Genomic DNA, 18,200 nt, shown 5'->3' on the forward strand with positions numbered 1-18,200 from the left:
CAGCAAGACCACGAACCCACTGGAAAGAAGAAACTCTGGACACATCTGAACATCAGAAGGAAGAAACTTGGGACACACCATCTTTAAGAGCTGTATCATTCACCACAAAGATCCACGGCTTCATTCTTGAAGTCAGCGAGACCAAGAACCCACCGGAAGGAACAAATTCTGGACTTACAAGTTCCTAGGCCTCATCCAAAACATTAAATCAGAGTCTTTGAGGAAGAGTAAGACACATATTTACAAGCTAGTTTGTGGGGAAAAGAAAGAGATCAGACTGTTACTGTGTCTATATAGAAAGAAGTAGACATAAGAGACTCCATTTTGTTCTGTATTTGAGATGCTGTTAATCTGTGACCCTACCCTCAACCCTATCCTTGCAAGAGACATGTACTGTGGTGACTCAAGATTTAACGGATTTTGGGCTGTGCAGGGTGTGCTTTGTTAAACAAGTGCCTGAAGGTAGCTTGCTGGTTAAAAGTCATCACCATTCTCTTAATCTCAAGTACCCAGGGACACATACACTGTGGAAGGTCGCAGGGACCTCTGCCTAGGGAAGCTAGGTATTGTCCAAGGTTTCTCCCCATGTGACAGTCTGAAATATGGCCTCATGGGAAGGGAAAGACTTAATCATCCCCCAGCCTGACACCCGTGAAGAGTCTGTGCTGAGGAGGACTAGTATAGTAGGAAAGAAGGCCTCTTGGCAATTGAGATAGAGAAAAGCATCTGTCTCCTGCCCGTCCCCGGGCAATGGAACATCTCAGTGTAAAACCCGATTGTATGTTCTATTTACTGAGATAGGAGAAAATCGCCTTGGGGCTGAAGGCGGGACTTGCTAATGGCAATGCTGCTCTTTATGCACTAAAAAGGTTTATGGAGATGTTTACATATGCATATCAAGGCACAGCAATTTTCCTTAAACTTATTCATGTCACAGAGATCTTTATTCATATATCTTACTGCTGACCTTCTCCCTACTATGATCCTATTATCCTGTCACTTCCCTTTTCCTAAGATGGTAAAGATAATAATCAATAAATACTGAGGGAACTCAGAGACCGGTGCTGACGTGGGTCCTCTGTATGCTGAGCGCCCGTCCCCTGGGCCCACTTTTTCTTTCTCTTAACTTTGTCTCTGTGTCTCATTTCTTTTCTCAAGTTTCTCATTCCACCTAATGAGAAACACTCACAGGTGTGGAGGGGCAGGCCACCCCTTCACTAGTTATGCAAGTTATGATCCAGGTGAAACACCAATTGATTGTATCCAAAATATAAAAGTCTTTTATCACTCTGTTGTACAAAATAAATGAAATCTCTAAAATATTTCTTTGGGAACCAACACAAAGATACTCCACTGTACTAAGTTTGTTTTCTGGAAAACAAACTGTCAGGTAAATTTGCATGTATGATGTTTATAAAGGAATTAACTTATAAAAGAATAAAGGAAGTAGGATTGGGGAGAGACAGAGGAGTTGAAAAGAAGTACAATCCGGGCAAAGACAATAAGCCCACAGAATATCTTAAAGGGAATGGCTTCCAGAGTTCTCCTGCACTGAGGCTAGATGACTGGGCCTTGATATAACTCTCTCCAGCCCCATTGACCAGACATTTGATGCTAGTGCTTTCAGGGACAGGTGTTGAGTTTGTGTGAAATGGTTATCTATAAATGAAGGGCAATTCCTCAAGAAAGACTCAAGTAATTCCCATCAGCCAGCAACATTCCTAGCATGTGGGGATGAAGGTAACTGAGAGGGGAGAATTGATTACCTCAATGATTACACATGTAACACTCCATAGCACCCATCACATCTATAAGAGCTGATATATTTTTTCCCGGAATTTCTTTATGGTCTTTTCTCATTTTTCTCTATATGTCCCTTACAAATCAACAAAAGAAATACTGCAACGGTGGTTATAGTGAGTACATTGTGGTTCCTGGCTGTTTTTTTAGTGTTTAAATTAAATAATATTACCCTTAGGAATAAAACATAAAACTATTTTTTAAAATTCCCATCAAAATCAACATAACACACTACTTGTGTTAGTAACAGAAATATATTTAACTGCATAGATAATAATGAATAGCAGTCTGGATTTTCAAATACATCTCTTAGTGGTTTATTTCATGATGATATTTACTTGTCTAGATACATGAACCCTAATTCTCACCCATTTACTTCCTAGAAATGTGTTTTAGGTGATGCTATTTAGATGGTAAAATCAGGTCAATAACTCCTACTCAGTCCTTAGACATTATGTGGTGCTGTATATAAAGAAAAAATGTGGTATAGGTAAAACGTATGAGACACACTTTGTTGTTTTAGACTAGATTCTAAGTTCCAGCTGTGTCTGAATGTTTGTGTTTCCCCAAAATACATATGTTGAAATCCTAACCCTCAAGATGGTGGTATTAGAAGGCTGGGAATTGATTAGGTCATGAAGGCTGTTAACAATAGCTCCCTTAATAAATGAAAGGCGTAAGAGAGACCCGTCGCACATTTCACTATATGAGGACACAACTAACTGTGAGCTGAAAGCAGGACCTCATCAGACATCGAATCTACTGGTACCTTTATCTTAGAATGCCAACCTCCAGAACTGTCAGAAATAAACTTTTAGTTTTGATAAATTCCTAGTTTGTGGTATTTTTTATGGCAGTCAATCAGACTAAAACAAATGTTTACTCTGTTGTGATCAGATAGTTTATATAATTTACCTAACACATAATAGGTACTCTAGTAGGTCACTCCTCCTTTGACCTCAGGCCTTTCCATTTGAGAAATTTTACAACTTTATTTCAAAATGCATTCAGTCTACTTTTCATAGTGAAAATACAAAGGCCTCTTATCATGATGTGATTATTATGCTTTTCAAGCCTGTATCAAAGTGTCTCATGTACCCCATAAATACGTACACACACACACATATTAAACATTTAAAAAGTGAATGTTATATACCTCCCCACTTCGTTTACAAAACTTAGTTTAATTCCATCTGTTTAATAAGAAAAATAGGAAACTTTATTGAATGATGAGTCACTTCCATGTGCGATTTCCACTGCTAGTATAAGTCTTCAGAAGGGACTGGCTTTAAGAATTGGTACAGTTCTTGACTGAGAGGAACTTCCACCACCTAGCGGATGGGGCAATAGATTACAAGGCCATTTATCACTCAGAGAATTGCTGACAAGGTTAAATTACTGCTGTCACTTTATTCTTAATCTCTGTATGCATTTTTTAAAAAGAAAACTGCCTATATAATTCTATGAACCAAAAATATTGCAAAAAATGAGTTTATATATCCTGAGATGGTTCCTCAATTATCACAATTAACGTTGTTTCAAATGGAAACAATTCCGTATTCCATATATATGTGTGTATATATATATGCACACACATACACATTTCTCTGAAGATGTATTGCTATATAATAGTGACAATAATTAGAACTCAAAATCTAGAGTAATGCAGCTGAAAGTCATATCATGCATATATTATAAGTAAGATACTCTGCAATGTATACAAGATAATGTAATTTTTAGGGACCATATGTGTGTTATCAATCAGGTGTATGCTCTGTAAACACTGTGTGGTATAAAATTGCTTCTCAACACAGGAAATATTTATAACCTAAGTATACGATCCAAGAAGTCCTTTATTTCTGACACTTCATACCAAAGCAACCAGACTGATAAATAAGCATTCTGAGTAAAAGCAGGGTTTTAAGTAACTTTTGAACTCAATGCATGCATGCAAGGCTGATAAATGCAAACTCTTTTATATAACCCTCAAATCATATTAAAGAGATGTTTCTTGACAGAGATATACTTAAACCATTCTACATTTCTCCTTTTGTTCTCCTGTGTGACAGTGTTACCTTAAGAGCAATTATTTTAAAAAACAAGTGCTGCTTCATATCATATGTCTTCAGATAAATTTTCTGCCCATGTTTTAGTGATTAGGAATTTAGAGTTTTTTGAATGTTTATTACAACTCTTTGACTTAACCAGTATAAATATTTATCATACCAATAATATTTATTCTTTGATTATCTTGACATGGCAAGGTTTTTTCAATTTTATTAAAATGAGCCAGCTGTCTTGTATATTATTTACTCACCTATATCATTGTTTTCCCTTAAATCATTAACATTGGCACAAGCCAGCTGCAAGTTTCGAGAAAATCACACTGAAAACAGAGCTACTATAAATTGTATTCGTCTCTATATACCAACAAAAACAAATTAAACTTTCTTATTAATCTCTATGACTTTGTTGTTGTTTAAAGCAAATCTACATTAGGAAGGGTTGTCAGGAAATTTGGGAAGTTACATTGTTTCCTGAAACCTGGTATTGATTGATGAGTGTACCAATCAATGCAAGGCCTGAGAAAAGAGTTTTACACAAAATGAATAGCAAAAACTTGGGCATGAGAACAAACTTAGAAGGTCCAATGGATAGGAAAAAAGTCCTGGCAGCAGATCAGCAGATGGGCAGGAATTGAATCACGTGTACTTTGAGAATTTTATTCTTACCACAGTTGGAAATCACTGGAATATTTTAAACAAGAGAGTAACTTGAATTGATTTATGCTTTTAAAAAATTACCCTGATTGCTGTGTGAAAAATAAGCAATAGAGAGCAAAAGTAGAAACAGAGACAGGAGATGACAGTGGCTTATGTATAAGATTTCTTCTAAAGGTCTTAAAAGCATCATGAACTAACATCACTTGGGAAGTAGGTAAATCCATTGCTGTGTCCATAGTCTATTTATTTCCCTTTTTTTCGTACATATTTGCAGAAGATGTTAGTAAATAAAGTGAAATTCAAGGAAATCACAATTAGGCTGCCTACAAATCAAGTTGGTTTAGAGCTATTATAGTTGAGTAGTAATATTCTTTCAGAAAAAAAAATTAATCATAAAGCCCATTACATACAATATGGCTTCATAAAGGAAAGCTGCAAAGCTGCTTATGAACAATCCCACAGCTGTATTTATAACTTTTTAAAGTGTTACATACATAATTTCTTTTCTGGTGACCTCACTGAATTCAAAACCATCTTTCAGCCACACATCAGCCCCAACAGTTAAAACTATTAAAATGCATTAGCATGTCCTTCATTATTTGTTTTAATCAAAAAGAACTGAAATAAGGAATATGTAACATACATTTAGTTTTGCTAACAAAAGAACACATCAGAGAGACATATATCTCCTTAAAGAGGAATATATTTTATCTAGGTATTTTTTTAAACAGTGAAGCACTGTTTAAAAAAGTAATACTGTGCACAGAATCCCAAAATATAAAACAGGCAAATAAATTGAGGTACATTTATACAAAGTCTTTCTATGCAGCTATTATAAAAAGTAAAATATATATGCATTGATAGGGAAGTTTTAATTTATTCCATATAAGTAAATATTAATTGAGCATTTTATATTTGAGGCATCATCCTAACAGTTTGTGATAAGATAGCAAATGATGTAGGGAAAGTCTCTGTTTTCAGATGTTTTCATATTTTGAAGGAAGTAGACAAATATTAATTAAATGAATATGCAAGAAATTTCCACATAGTAAACTAATCTGCAGAAAACAAAGTCATGTACTATCTAATTCTTGAGGGAACCTATTACAGACTATGTTATTAGGGAAGCCTTTTTTAAGGAGGTAATGTTTGAGCTGAAATCTAAATAACTGAAGGAGCCAGCCACAGGAAAATATCACAAGAGAATATTCTGGGGAAAAAAAAAAAATGGCACACAAAGATATTTCCCCTTAGCCAAATAATATGGAATGATAAAGGGAAAAAAGAAGACAAGGAAGCAGAAGGAAGAGAGGTAATGGAAGCAGATGGCATGAGGCAAGTGAGACTAGACTGTGTAGGACCTTACAGGTCATGGTGAAGGTTTGATTATATATTTGCTTTAAATAGTTGACTTTTCAGCTGCCTAGCATCCATTCCCCTTTAACAATATCTCTGTTTTTAAATGAATTACCTTTTCTATTAGGCAGACGTACATCAGGGGCCCTGTATTGGTTGGTATCTTCCAGAGAAGCAGAACCAATAAAATGTGTGCGTATGTATGTATACGTGTGTGTTTCTGAGAGAGAGAGAGAGATAATTTAAGAAACTGGCTCATGTGATTGTGGAGTTGGGCAAGTTCAAATTCTGTAGGATAGCCCAGCAGGCTGGAGACATAGGGAAGAATTGTCATAGTTTGTGTCCAAAAATAGTTTGCAAGAATCCTCAGATTTTTCAGGGAGGTCAGTCTTTTTACTTAAAGCCTTCAACTGACTGGATGCAGCCAATCGATATCATAGATCCAAAGTCTAGTGATTTAATGTTAACATCATCTAAAAGCATACCTTCACATCAATATCTAGATATATTTGACAAATATCTGTGTACCATGTCTTAGCCAAGTTAATGCATAAAATTAACTATCCCAGGCTCCATTCCCTCTGGTCAAAGGACAAGCATGTGATTCAAGCTAGGTCAATCAGTTGCTCTCCCTCTCTCTCAAATTTGCATTGGGTTAGAAAGACAAAGAATTACATCCTGTTTCTATATAGTCCTACAAAATCACATGACTCATCTCCAACCCCTAAAACATATAGGTATGGCTTTTGTTCTCAACCTTCAGCTCTTAATTCCTTAAAAAAATTACCAGTAGATTCTGTGAGGCCACAGTGAATCTTCTAACACTTTACTTTTATGTAGGCCAGAGTCATTTGGCTTGTTTGAAATTAAATATATATATATATATATAATTGCTTCAGTCAGGCTCCAGGTATTTGGAAAGACATTCATCAAATTAATAATGGTTATCTTGGGGACTGGGCTTTGAGGATTGAGGATTTCTGATTTTCAATATGTGTCTAATCTTTTTAAATGTTTCTGTATAATTTATAATTAGCAGCCAATTATTTTATAATTAAAGTAAATCCTGAAAAACTTTCTACCTTAGTGTGTGGAAAAACAGCAGAATTGCCGATTTTATAGGGCAAAGATGTCCTATCTTTACCTACAGTGCAAATCGTGAACCACCACAGCCCAACAGGAGGCTCTGTGGGACAATTTTGAAAACATTACCATAATCTATTGTTTTTATATTTATTTAAAAAAAGAAGCAAAGGGAGCAAGATACTTACTGACATTTAAAATTTGATTCATTGATATATTTTGGCTTGCAGTATCACCTTGTGGCATTTGACATCTGCTGCTCCCTCTCCCCAAAGTCATAATACACTGCATAATTAATTCAGCACAAGTAGTGACAATGGCAACTCTATTTATTTAAAAAGATACCTCGACTGTTCTTTTGAATAGATTGCATTCTTTTAAAGATCCAAAATAATACTGAATTAATTAGAAATAGTGCAATCAAAATAAATTAGGTACTATCTACATACAACTCAGTTTTAAAGCTAGAATTTCAATTAAAGATAAGTTAGAGTTTTAATAACTAATTTGAATTAGCTACTTCTTCCCATGTGTCTCTGAGTAAACACCAAGCCAGACAAAATTTCTATTGCCAATAATAATAGTAACAATAGCAAATATTGTTAAACTCTTACTGTTTACTGGTAACTAGTTGAGTATGCTTCATAAATCTTCTTTTATAGTACTCATGAAAACCACATGTCTGAGCTACTATTACCTTCATTTTGTAGATGACAAGTTCAAACTGAGTTTTAGAGACATTAAGCAACATTCCCAACATCACACAGGATTTAAATTCAGACTCTGAGCGCTTACAAACTATCTTACATTGTGATGGTAAACATCTTTGCAAATTTTCCCTCATAATTGAGTAAGCCATCACAGAGTGTTTCAGAATAAATGTCAAGAAAACGTATAAATATCAGGTACAAGCTTAAGGACTTGACGTCTTTCATGTGTGTTTCGTAGAAAAAAATAGCTCAAAGGTTAAAGTAATACTTTGAACAAACTCCTTAACAAGAAGTGTTAGGCTTCAAACTTGTTATTCAGCAGAATAGTGACTTTCTTCATTCAACTAAACTAACACACTCAATTCCTCCTTTCGATTGCTTCTTTTTTGCCTACTTAATAGTTATTCCGTATCTATTGTTTATTATTTATTCCACTAAAAATTTCAGTGTCTTCACATTATCTGTAATTGGTGCTATGGTAAATTACAGTTGAATATAGATGAACCTGTTCAAATATACATTTTGACCAATGATGAAAAGAACTAAGGATGCCTTTGCTTTCATATAACTTCACACATGACTTTTTTAAAATTTTACTTTCATTTCTAGGATACATGTGCAGAATGTGCCGATTTGTAACATAGGTATACACGTGCCATGGTAGTTTGCTGCACCCATCAACCCATCATCTACATTAGGTATTTCTCCTAATGCTATCCCTCCACTATTCCCCGACCCCCAGACAGGCCCCAATGTCACACACCACTTTTAGAATCACAATACAAGTTCACATTCAGGACAATACTTGCTGAAGTTTAGTTTGTGTTTGTGTTTGATTGTTGACGGGAAGAAAAAAATGGCAGAGACATCATATGTTGACTCTGGATGCATTATTTATAATTTGTCTCTTCGAAATATTTTGTCAATCTTCGCATTAAAAGGTTGTGGGCAGTTTGGGAGTTACCAGTTGTTTCCCTCTTCATTCATCGCTTTGCTGACCCCAAAAGATATCCACAGAAAAAATTTTGAAAGTGATTGGCCAAGGGATTCAGTGAGGATATACTTTAATATTTAGAACACTATTAAAAAGAAAAGGAGATATTATTAACAATATGCTGGGACAAGAATTATAATATGGGACTTTCTATGGCAAATGGGATATTTGATTACTTGATCTAGACTGTATAAAATAATATATTTGGATAATGTACAATTACAATAAGTAATTATACAAACATATATGTGTGTGTGTATGTATATATACACACACACACACACACCCTTCACATATGCACCTTTACAGCCAATATATTTTAATTGAGGCTGAGAGGGCAAGAGCCATGATTGCTCAGATTTGTATTCAATGACTTCTTACATAATAAACATTTTTTGAAAATCTGATGAGTTAATTCAATTCAAAATATGCAAAAAGTATTGGGCCCGGCATGGTGGCTCAGGCCTATAATCCCAGCACTTTGGGAGGCCCAAGCGGGTAGATCACCTGAGGTCAGGAGTTTGAGACCAGCCTGACCAACATGGTGAAACCCCATCTCAACTGAAAAAATACAAAAATTAGCCAGGTGTGGTGGCACATTCTGGTAGTCTCAGCTACTTGGGAGGCTGAGACAGGAGAATCGCTTGAAAACGGGAGGTGTAGGTTGCAGTGAGCCAAGATCGTGCCACTGCACTCCAGCCTTGGTGACAAAGCAAGATTCCATCTCAAAAAAAGAAAAAAAAAATACTGTATATCTACTATGTGAAGCCGATGGGTTTCAAGTTAGGATATAATGACAAGAGAAGTTTAAAGAACTCATAGTAGGAATAAATGGGGTCACAAAGAGAAACTATTAGTTTTGAGGGTCTATCATTTTAGGTTAACTGATATGAAATTTGAATAACAAATATGTGCTTAACATATAAAACAGAGAGAAAGTACGGTAATTCTCAGAGAAGTTCAGGGTCATATGTGATGTTCTGTGTGCCTAGACAAGTTGTACTTACTATTTGTTAGAAGAGATGGGACTGGAAAGTGGTCAGATATAAAGTTACTTTGAATGATATGATAAAAGCTGTGGAATTCATTTGGTGTATGATGAAAAATACTGAACCTTTTTAAACATCAAAAAATCAGACCAGAATTGTATCAAAAACAAAAACAAAAACAACTTTGGCTTTATTGTGATGGTGGTTAGAGGAATGAGATACTGGAGGCTGGATACCAAGTTTAGAGAATTTCTTTAAATAGATGTTTTGACAGTGTAAATAGACAAGTGTCAAACAGATTTGAGTAACAGTGTATAGGTAATGTAGAAAATGTCTTTGGAGATTGATTGAGTTTGGAATGGAGGTCACTGAAGTCTAGGTTCAAATCAATAATGACCCCAGGAGTAACAATATGTAGCAAGTACAGATGCATTAGAATTGAATAGAAAGAATAATGAGGCATCTGCTGGAAACACAGTTAAAAATATCCAGAAAAAGATGAGAAATGCAAACTTGGAACTCAAGACAGATTTCAAGTTAGAAGACTTATCTACAACAACAAATACATAATCCCTATTTGAGGAGAAACAGAACTCTATAGAGGTTTGCTCAACTCAATCGTAGTAAAAAACAATACAATAATGAAGAAATACAATAATGAAGAAATAATGAATACAATACTGTAATAAAAAATGAAGAAAAAAAGAATTACAAAAGAGAGAAGCCTTGTAAATCTTTAAAATTTGATCATAATTTTAAAATAAATTTCAAAATAAATAAAAGCCATCAAAGATATAAGAGGCGAAATCCAAGGCCACCGAGGGAATGAGGAAAACCAGTACTTCCATAAAAAAAAAAAAAAAAAAAAAACAAGAGAGGAGAGAGTTCTCAGACTGTAAGACATTTAACGTGAGGCTAGGCCAAGAAGAAATGGTAAGTGTTGTAGATCACAGAAAATCACCATTACTTTCCTGATAACTGAGAAAGCTTCCCTGGAGGGAAAGAGTACCACAGATAAACAAGAGAAGTTGTTTTTGACATGAAAGCTAGTTTTTTTTTTTTAATGACAAAGATTGCAGTTGAGGTGTTTGTCACTAGAAATTATTGGGATCCTATCCAAGAGTTTTAAATAGGGGGAGAGAAAAAGATGACTATGTTTAGTGAGCAACTGATGTTGAAATACTGATAACCACATGCTGCAATAATTAAAGGAAGGTGTACACAGTAAATACATAGATACTATGTCAATATATCATTCATTTTTCTGTCCAGGGATATATTACACTGAAAAAGAAAAAACAGCCAACCAATCAAGCCAACACATAAATGTATGCTACTGTTCAGTTGAAAAAATGCACAAGGATTTATCATGGTTTTATCTGTGCTTCATTAGAAAATAAAGCCAAGGATTTTATACTCCAAATTCTACAGACCTTTTTCATAAAACCAGAAAACCTAAACTTTACAGACATGGTAACTTTAAGAAAGTCAGAAATTAGGAATAAATATACATAATAATATATTTGGGCAATAATCTATTTCATCCTACTTGCTCAGCATCCTCAATTAACATAGTTTGGCATACCTTAGGGAGCTATAGAAATGTAGCAAATTAATAATAAATTAGAAGAGTACTATGAATTGCTTTATACCTTTGTAACATCAGATGTATTTATGTGTTCAATATAATATTAATCTTAGTGTTTGTGAAAACATTAATTTGCCAAAGAGAGTTGTTTATATTGGAAAACCATGTAATCTACATTTATAAAATCAGTGTATTTCTAAACAAGTGACTTTAAATTTTGATATAAAGCAGATTTTTATTTTTATTATATCATAATACATGAGATAAATTTATTAATAGACTATATTTTAAAAAGATTTTCTGAACTGACAAATCCAGCATGTACTATAATGGGGTTAAGAATGGTTTCTCAAGTCAAGAATACCACCAAAGTAAGGAAAATTTCACATCAACATAGGTGAACAGGTGGCAAGTCTTTTAAAATTTGAAGAATTCCTTTAAGAAAGGATCAGTAAGTATACAATTAGAGTCAATATGTCCTGTTTAGCTGACATTAATGGTTAGTTATCTAACTCTGGAGAGCAAGATCTTATTGAAATTTCATGAAATTTTAGCAGAATATACAAAGGAAAATAGAAAAAGAGAAAATCAAAAAGAATAAAAGTACAGACATAAACACAGTAATTTGAATGTGAAGCTCAAGAACTAACTCCGGTTTTTATACCTAGTGTTCCAGAATAAATTCCAAATAACAATGTACATGAAAACCTGATGCCAGTACCAAGGGTGATTTTATTCGCGAAAGATTGCCACAATAGTATTTTATTTTCCATATGTTCTTCTTATAATGTGACTTGGACACTCCTCATATAGGGAGGTGGAGTATGTTTCTACCCCTTGAAACTGGCAGAAATTTGACTACAGCAGAACTGACACTGCAAATTCTAATTTATGAAAATTTCTGTCTAATTCTCTTGGGAAGCTTGTTATGACAACCCACTGTTTTGCTGTGAGGAAGCTCCAACAGCCTATAAGAAGCTTAACTGAGGTGAAAATGAAGCCTTAGTCTACAGCCCTGGATGAGCACTAGCCAACAGCCAAAATCAACTTGGTAGCCGTCTAAGTTAATCATCATGAAAGTGGCACCCAGCCCTCAGTTAAAGTGCCACAGCTGATGCTGCATGGAGCAAAGATAAAGTGTTTTCTCAAGTCTTGCTAAAATTTCAGCTTAGTGAGCAAATTAAATGATTGCAGTTTTAACCCACTAAGTTTTGGTGGCCTGTTAAACAGTGACTGATAATCTGACCAAGTGCCTAGGTTACAAGTAAACATATCTATGTTTCTGTACATGAAATTAAAAAAATAAATATTTGCCATAATTACTTAAATGTGTAAATCTTAAATTCTCATTTTTTCAAAGTATGTTAAGGAATGGCTCAATCAGTTAAAAATGATAAAAGGATCAATATTGAACATTCTGGAATTTCTTCCATAATATTTAATTCAAAAAGCACGGTTTTAAAAGAAAATACAAGAATAATTGTTCACAAAACTATTTATTGATCTTCAAACACCTCCTTTTCTACCAGCAAGAATCCACCATCCTCAGGATCCCTCGTGCTCTTTGCCCAAATACTACTTTACAAAGGATTCAGAGCATAAAAAATTTCTTGACTTAATTTCTTCACCATTAGTTCATTGCTCTCCTTATGTTAGGATATGTAATATTTAATATTGGATTGGGTTTGTCATCCGAAGACCGGATAAGTTTTATCCTTGGACTAGTTCTCCTTTGAGTACTGATACTCAAAATATGAATATTATAGTACAAAAAGGGAGAGAGTGAGGCATTCTGATCAAAAATTTGCCCATACTCTCTGAAAATACTTTTGGATATAAATATTTTTCAACAACTACATCCACCTACAGAATGAATCTCCAACTTAACCCAGGCTGACAGAGCCAGAAAAAAAAAACTATCAATTTTTGTGTGTAGAGCCAGGACTCAAATGTATCTTAATTTAATTTACTCTTACTAAATTATATCTATATCTATATACTTAAACTCTCTGCCAAAAATGTTTTTGTGTATATTCAACATATTCAACCAGTTAATATTTGTGCAGAGCTTTGCATAGTTCATTACAAACAGAACATTCTATACAAATTCTAGACATTATGATCACTTATGTTATTACCCCAAATTGAAAGTATAGTCTAGTCTCTAGCACTAAACTGCATAGGAATGAGAGAGATGTTCAGTCTGTAATCTGGAGAGGAAAGGAAGCTCAATGATCCTTAATAAAATTAAGTTTGTACACTCTGCTTTTCAAGCAGCAGCTTCTATCTTCCTTTACTTTCCTCAGTGAACTAACTACTAGTAAACAGTCATCAGACTGACTCATTGAATTGGATTATTGTGGTCTCAATATATACCTTCTCTTGGGGTCCCACTGTACACTAGCTAAATATATTAACTCAGAAACATAAATTCATACTAAAAATATATTTTTCTTTTTCCTTTTTTATATTTAAAGCGATTTTAATTGGAAGTGCACACACACACACAAACACACACACACACATGCAATCCAGAGTGCCATATTTGTATGGGGATGATTGAAAAAGATTATTATCAAGTATTAAGTATCTGTTTCAGCATATTATTATTTTTACACTATTATCTTTCCAAATAGAAATATTTAAATGAAAAAATGCACATTTTAATACCAGCCCAATATACTTGAATCTTACACATGTTTAAATTTCATGTGCAAAAAATGATCAGTCATAGAGCAAGCCCACCTCTTGTAGAAATTGTTTAAAATGTTAATGCCAGCCTAATACACTTTAACCTTACATGTTTAAATTTCATGGACAAACAATGATTAGTCATTGGAGCAAACTCACCCTCTTGTAGATATTTTAAAAGATAAATAAAAACGAAACTTTTTTAAAAAAAGAGTTATATTTTAGGTTCGGGGTCCATACGCAGGTTTGTTACACAGGTGAACTCATGTCATGTTGTATAGATTAGTTCATCACCCAGTGAGTAAGCCCAGTACCCAATAGTCATCTTTTCTGCTCCTCTGTCTCCTCCCACCCTCCAACCTCAGACAGACCTCAGAGTCTGTTGTTCCCTTCCTTCTGTTCATGAGTTCTCATCATTCAGCTCCCACTTACATGTGAGAATATGTGGTATTTGGTTTTCTGTTCCTGTGTTAGTTTGCTAAGGAAATTAGCCTCCCACTCCATCTATGTTCCTGCAAAGACATGGCCTCGTTATTTTTATAGCTGTATAATATTCCATGTGGTATATGTACATCATTTTCTTTATCCAATCTGTCATTCATGGACATTTAGATTGACTCCGTGTCTTTGCTATTGTGAATAGTGCTGCAATGAACATTCATGTGCATGTGTCTTTATGGCAGAATGATTTACATTCCTCTGGGTATATTCCCAGTAATAGGACTGCTGGGTCAAACGAGAGTTCTCCTTTTAGCTCTTTGAGAAATTGCCACACTCCTTTCCACGTGGCTGAACTAATTTACACTCCCACCAACAGTGTGTAATTGTTCCCCTTTCTCTGCAACCTTGCCAGCATCTGTTATTTTTTGACTTTTTAATAATAGTCATTTTGACTGACTGTGCGATAGTTTCTCAGTGTGGTTTTGATTTGCATTTCTCTAATGATTAGTGATGTTTACTGTTTTTCATTGTTTTATTGGCTACATGTATGTATTCTTTTGAAAAGTGTTCGTGTCCAAAAAAAAAAAGAAAAACACTTTTTAATGTTTTTATTTAATTATTATAAATTTAAATTCCTCATAGATTCTGGATATTAGACCTCTATCAGATGCATAGTTTGCAAATATTTTCTCCCATTCTGTAGGTGGTCTGTTCACTCTGTTGATAGTTTATTTAGCTGTGCAGAAGCTCTTAAGTTTACTTAGATCCCATTTGTCAATTTTTGCTTTTGTTGCAATTGCTTTTGCTGTCTTTGTTACAAAATCTTTGCCTGTGCCTTTGTCCTGAATGGTATTGCCTAGGTGGTCCTCCAGGATTTTTTCTAGTTTGGAGTTTTACATTTAAGTCTTTAATCCATCTTGAGTTGCTTTTTGCATATGGTGTAAGGAGGGGGTCCAGCTTCAATCTTCATATGGCTAGCTAGTTCTCCCAGCGCCATTTACTGAATATGAAGTCTTTTTCCCATTGCTTTTGTCAGCTTTGTCGAAGGGCAGATGGCAGTAGGTGTGCAGCCTTATAAAAATTGTATTTGTCGTCATTACTTTAACCAGTTCTTTCAAAGAAAAATTTTATGTTCACCATCGTTAATAGTTGGTGGGTTTTTTTTTTTGCTGGGATTCGTCAAAATAACATAATGGCATATAACTTTAGGGAATCTACATCTATTTTGTCTAGTCAAGTTCTGATTAGCTTTTTTGTCTGCAAAAGTACTTCATTTGGCTGGAAACATATTTTTTATCCAATGCACATAAGATTTATTCATTTTTTCTCTCCAGCTTTTTTAAAAATTATTATTATTCATGCAAGTTAACTGGACCAGTGAACTGTGAGAAAAACCAATAGATGTATTAATATTATAACATTGGATAAGCACTCTTTGGCTTTACATTTGGAAGGCATTCCTGTTCTATTCCTCAAAATCTCAAATAGAGGACCCTCAGAACTGCAGTTCTCATGTGCTTTGAGGAAAAAAAGTCATATAGCTTCCAACAAATTCTAACACTTTGAGCCATTTTGGGAACTCAGAGAGCTGATTGCTTTCCAGGGAAATAGCAAAAATATTCGTTAAATGGTTAAATCCTAGACCATTGAATTTTTTAAAACAGAATATGTGTATACACACACACACACACACACACACATACACAAATACACCTTTTAGGGGAGAAATTGATATTTTTGCCCCAGCAGGATATCCATTTGTCTTAAAATTCTTATTCTTAGGTATGTACATCAATCATCTAGGGAGGTCCAAGGTGTGAAATCCAAACCGACAGAAGTTTATAGCACCATTAGCATTTATCAAAAATATAGGATTAAAGTGTAGAAAATATGTATTCATGTTTCACCTTTCTGTATCTTTACTTTAAGAGGTAAGTATTTGTATTCAGTATTTGTTAACTCCTACCTTCAAACAGCCAAACATAATCTCCAATAACATTTCAGAATTCTACTGGGCCAAATGTGTATCCTATTGACCTGTGTGTCCTGTGACTTAGTACTGAATGTTTAAACATGAATTTAAGAAAATGCTGCAGTGGTTATTTGGAGTTTTTCAGAATGGCTAGTGAACTCCTTGGTGATTTATTGGTAAAAAATAAAAATAAAATAACCATGTTGGAATGTTGTTTCATAACATACTTTCTACCTTGTAAATTATATAATTAGTCTTTGTGTTAAAAATGTATGCATACTCCCTGAAAATAGTTTTGGACGTAAATATTTTTCAATGTGCATATAGTGAGTTTTGTTATTATAAATTACATGTCTGCAAAATACTTGAACATGATCCCATTGGGTTTTAAACCATGCAAATGAAGGGAGAAAGATAAGAGCATATTTACCGGAGTTCTCAACTCAGGTATGGCAGCTTGATAAGTGAGTGGACGGCAATCACGAGTTTTTGGCACAAGGACACAAGGAAGAAACATTGGACCTAAGTCATCTCCATCCAGAATATCCACTGTGAGAGTAGTGGTGGTGGTTCGCCTCTCGTTCAGATTTTGGGCACGGTCCTGTTAGAGAGAAAAACAAACAACAGGTAGTTTATAGAAATTAGGCACAATGGCCAGGAGCAGTGGCCTACACCTGTAATCCCAGCACATTGGGAGGCCAAGGTGAGTGGATCACTTGAGGTCAGGAGTTTGATACCAGCCTGGCCAACATGGTGAAACCCCGTTTCTACTAAAAATACAAAAATCTGGGTGTGGTGGTGGGCATCTGTAGTCCCAGCTATTCGAGAGGCTGAGGCAGGAGAATAGTTTGAACTTGGGAAGCAGAGGTTGCAGTGAGCCAAGATCACGCCACTGCACTCCAGTCTGGGCGACAGAGTGAGACTCAGTCTCAAAAAACAACAACAAAAAAGAAATTAGGCATAATGTAGACTTAGTTTTCATTAAAAAAAATTTGATAAATTAACTTGCTTAAACCAACAGTTTTAAGTGGTGAAGCTAGGATGTAAACTGAGATCCAGTTGTCTTCAAAGCAACTTTCTTGAAAGTATGTTACAGTAGTTAAGCTTTTATATGTTAGGCCTTTACCTAACAGCTCATATTACTAGACAGTCTAACCATAAAGGTCACTGTCATCTTATTAGAGCACTTACTTTAGAAACCTTGTAACTGTAAATTCTTTCTCTGTGCCTCTGAGATGTGAATCTTTTATAAGCTTCTTGCCAGTTTTAAAGACCCCCCCAGCTCCGGTCCCTGAAGCTAGATGACCAAAGAATAAATTTGCAGTTTTGCTTTTAGCCTTGCCTACTCGCTGGTTCTTTTGTGCCCACTCGGCTGGTCTTAGAAAAACAAATCAGTTGGTGCCGAACCCAACCCGGGAGGAGACCCCTCCTCAGGGCCCCCAGGGTCCGGGGAGCCTCCTCCTCCTCCTCCTCGTTCCATGCTGCGGATGGACCAGGACCTGAGACCCGCTTCCCTCACTCTCACGGCCTCTCTGGGGTAAGTGCCCTTGTCTCCTCTTTAACTCCCTCGGCCAAAATCCTGCGCAGGTCCGAGGCCCACTTTTGAGCCACCAAGTGTCTGGGGAGACCCGTTCAGGACCAAGACGTCCGCCTGAAGGTAATCTCCACTTTGGCTCCATGAGCCTCCAGTCTGTCTCTGCTGGTTCCAAAGGACGCTTTGAAGCCAGGCAGAGATCCACTTCCATTTCCATTGTGTCCATTGTGTAAGTAAAGAGGAAACAAAGGGGAAACCCCCCAGTCCAAATTTCCAAAGAGCACCCCCTTAGGGTGTCTTCTAGCCAATTTAAAAACCT

General features: G+C 35.3%; 1 protein-coding gene across 1 annotated transcript in view; it reads right to left on the reverse strand.

Annotated features, from left to right (window-relative positions):
* Positions 1-18,200, reverse strand: part of PCDH15 (protocadherin related 15) — a 791,018-nt gene that overhangs the window by 408,466 nt on the left and 364,352 nt on the right. The window contains exon 8 of the mRNA XM_026454840.1: positions 16,778-16,948. Coding sequence (XP_026310625.1) covers positions 16,778-16,948 — 171 coding nt within the window. The remainder of the gene's footprint in view (positions 1-16,777; positions 16,949-18,200) is intronic.

This window comes from Piliocolobus tephrosceles, chromosome 9 (genome assembly GCF_002776525.5).
Source record: "Piliocolobus tephrosceles isolate RC106 chromosome 9, ASM277652v3, whole genome shotgun sequence".
NCBI classification, from domain to species: Eukaryota; Metazoa; Chordata; class Mammalia; order Primates; family Cercopithecidae; genus Piliocolobus; species Piliocolobus tephrosceles.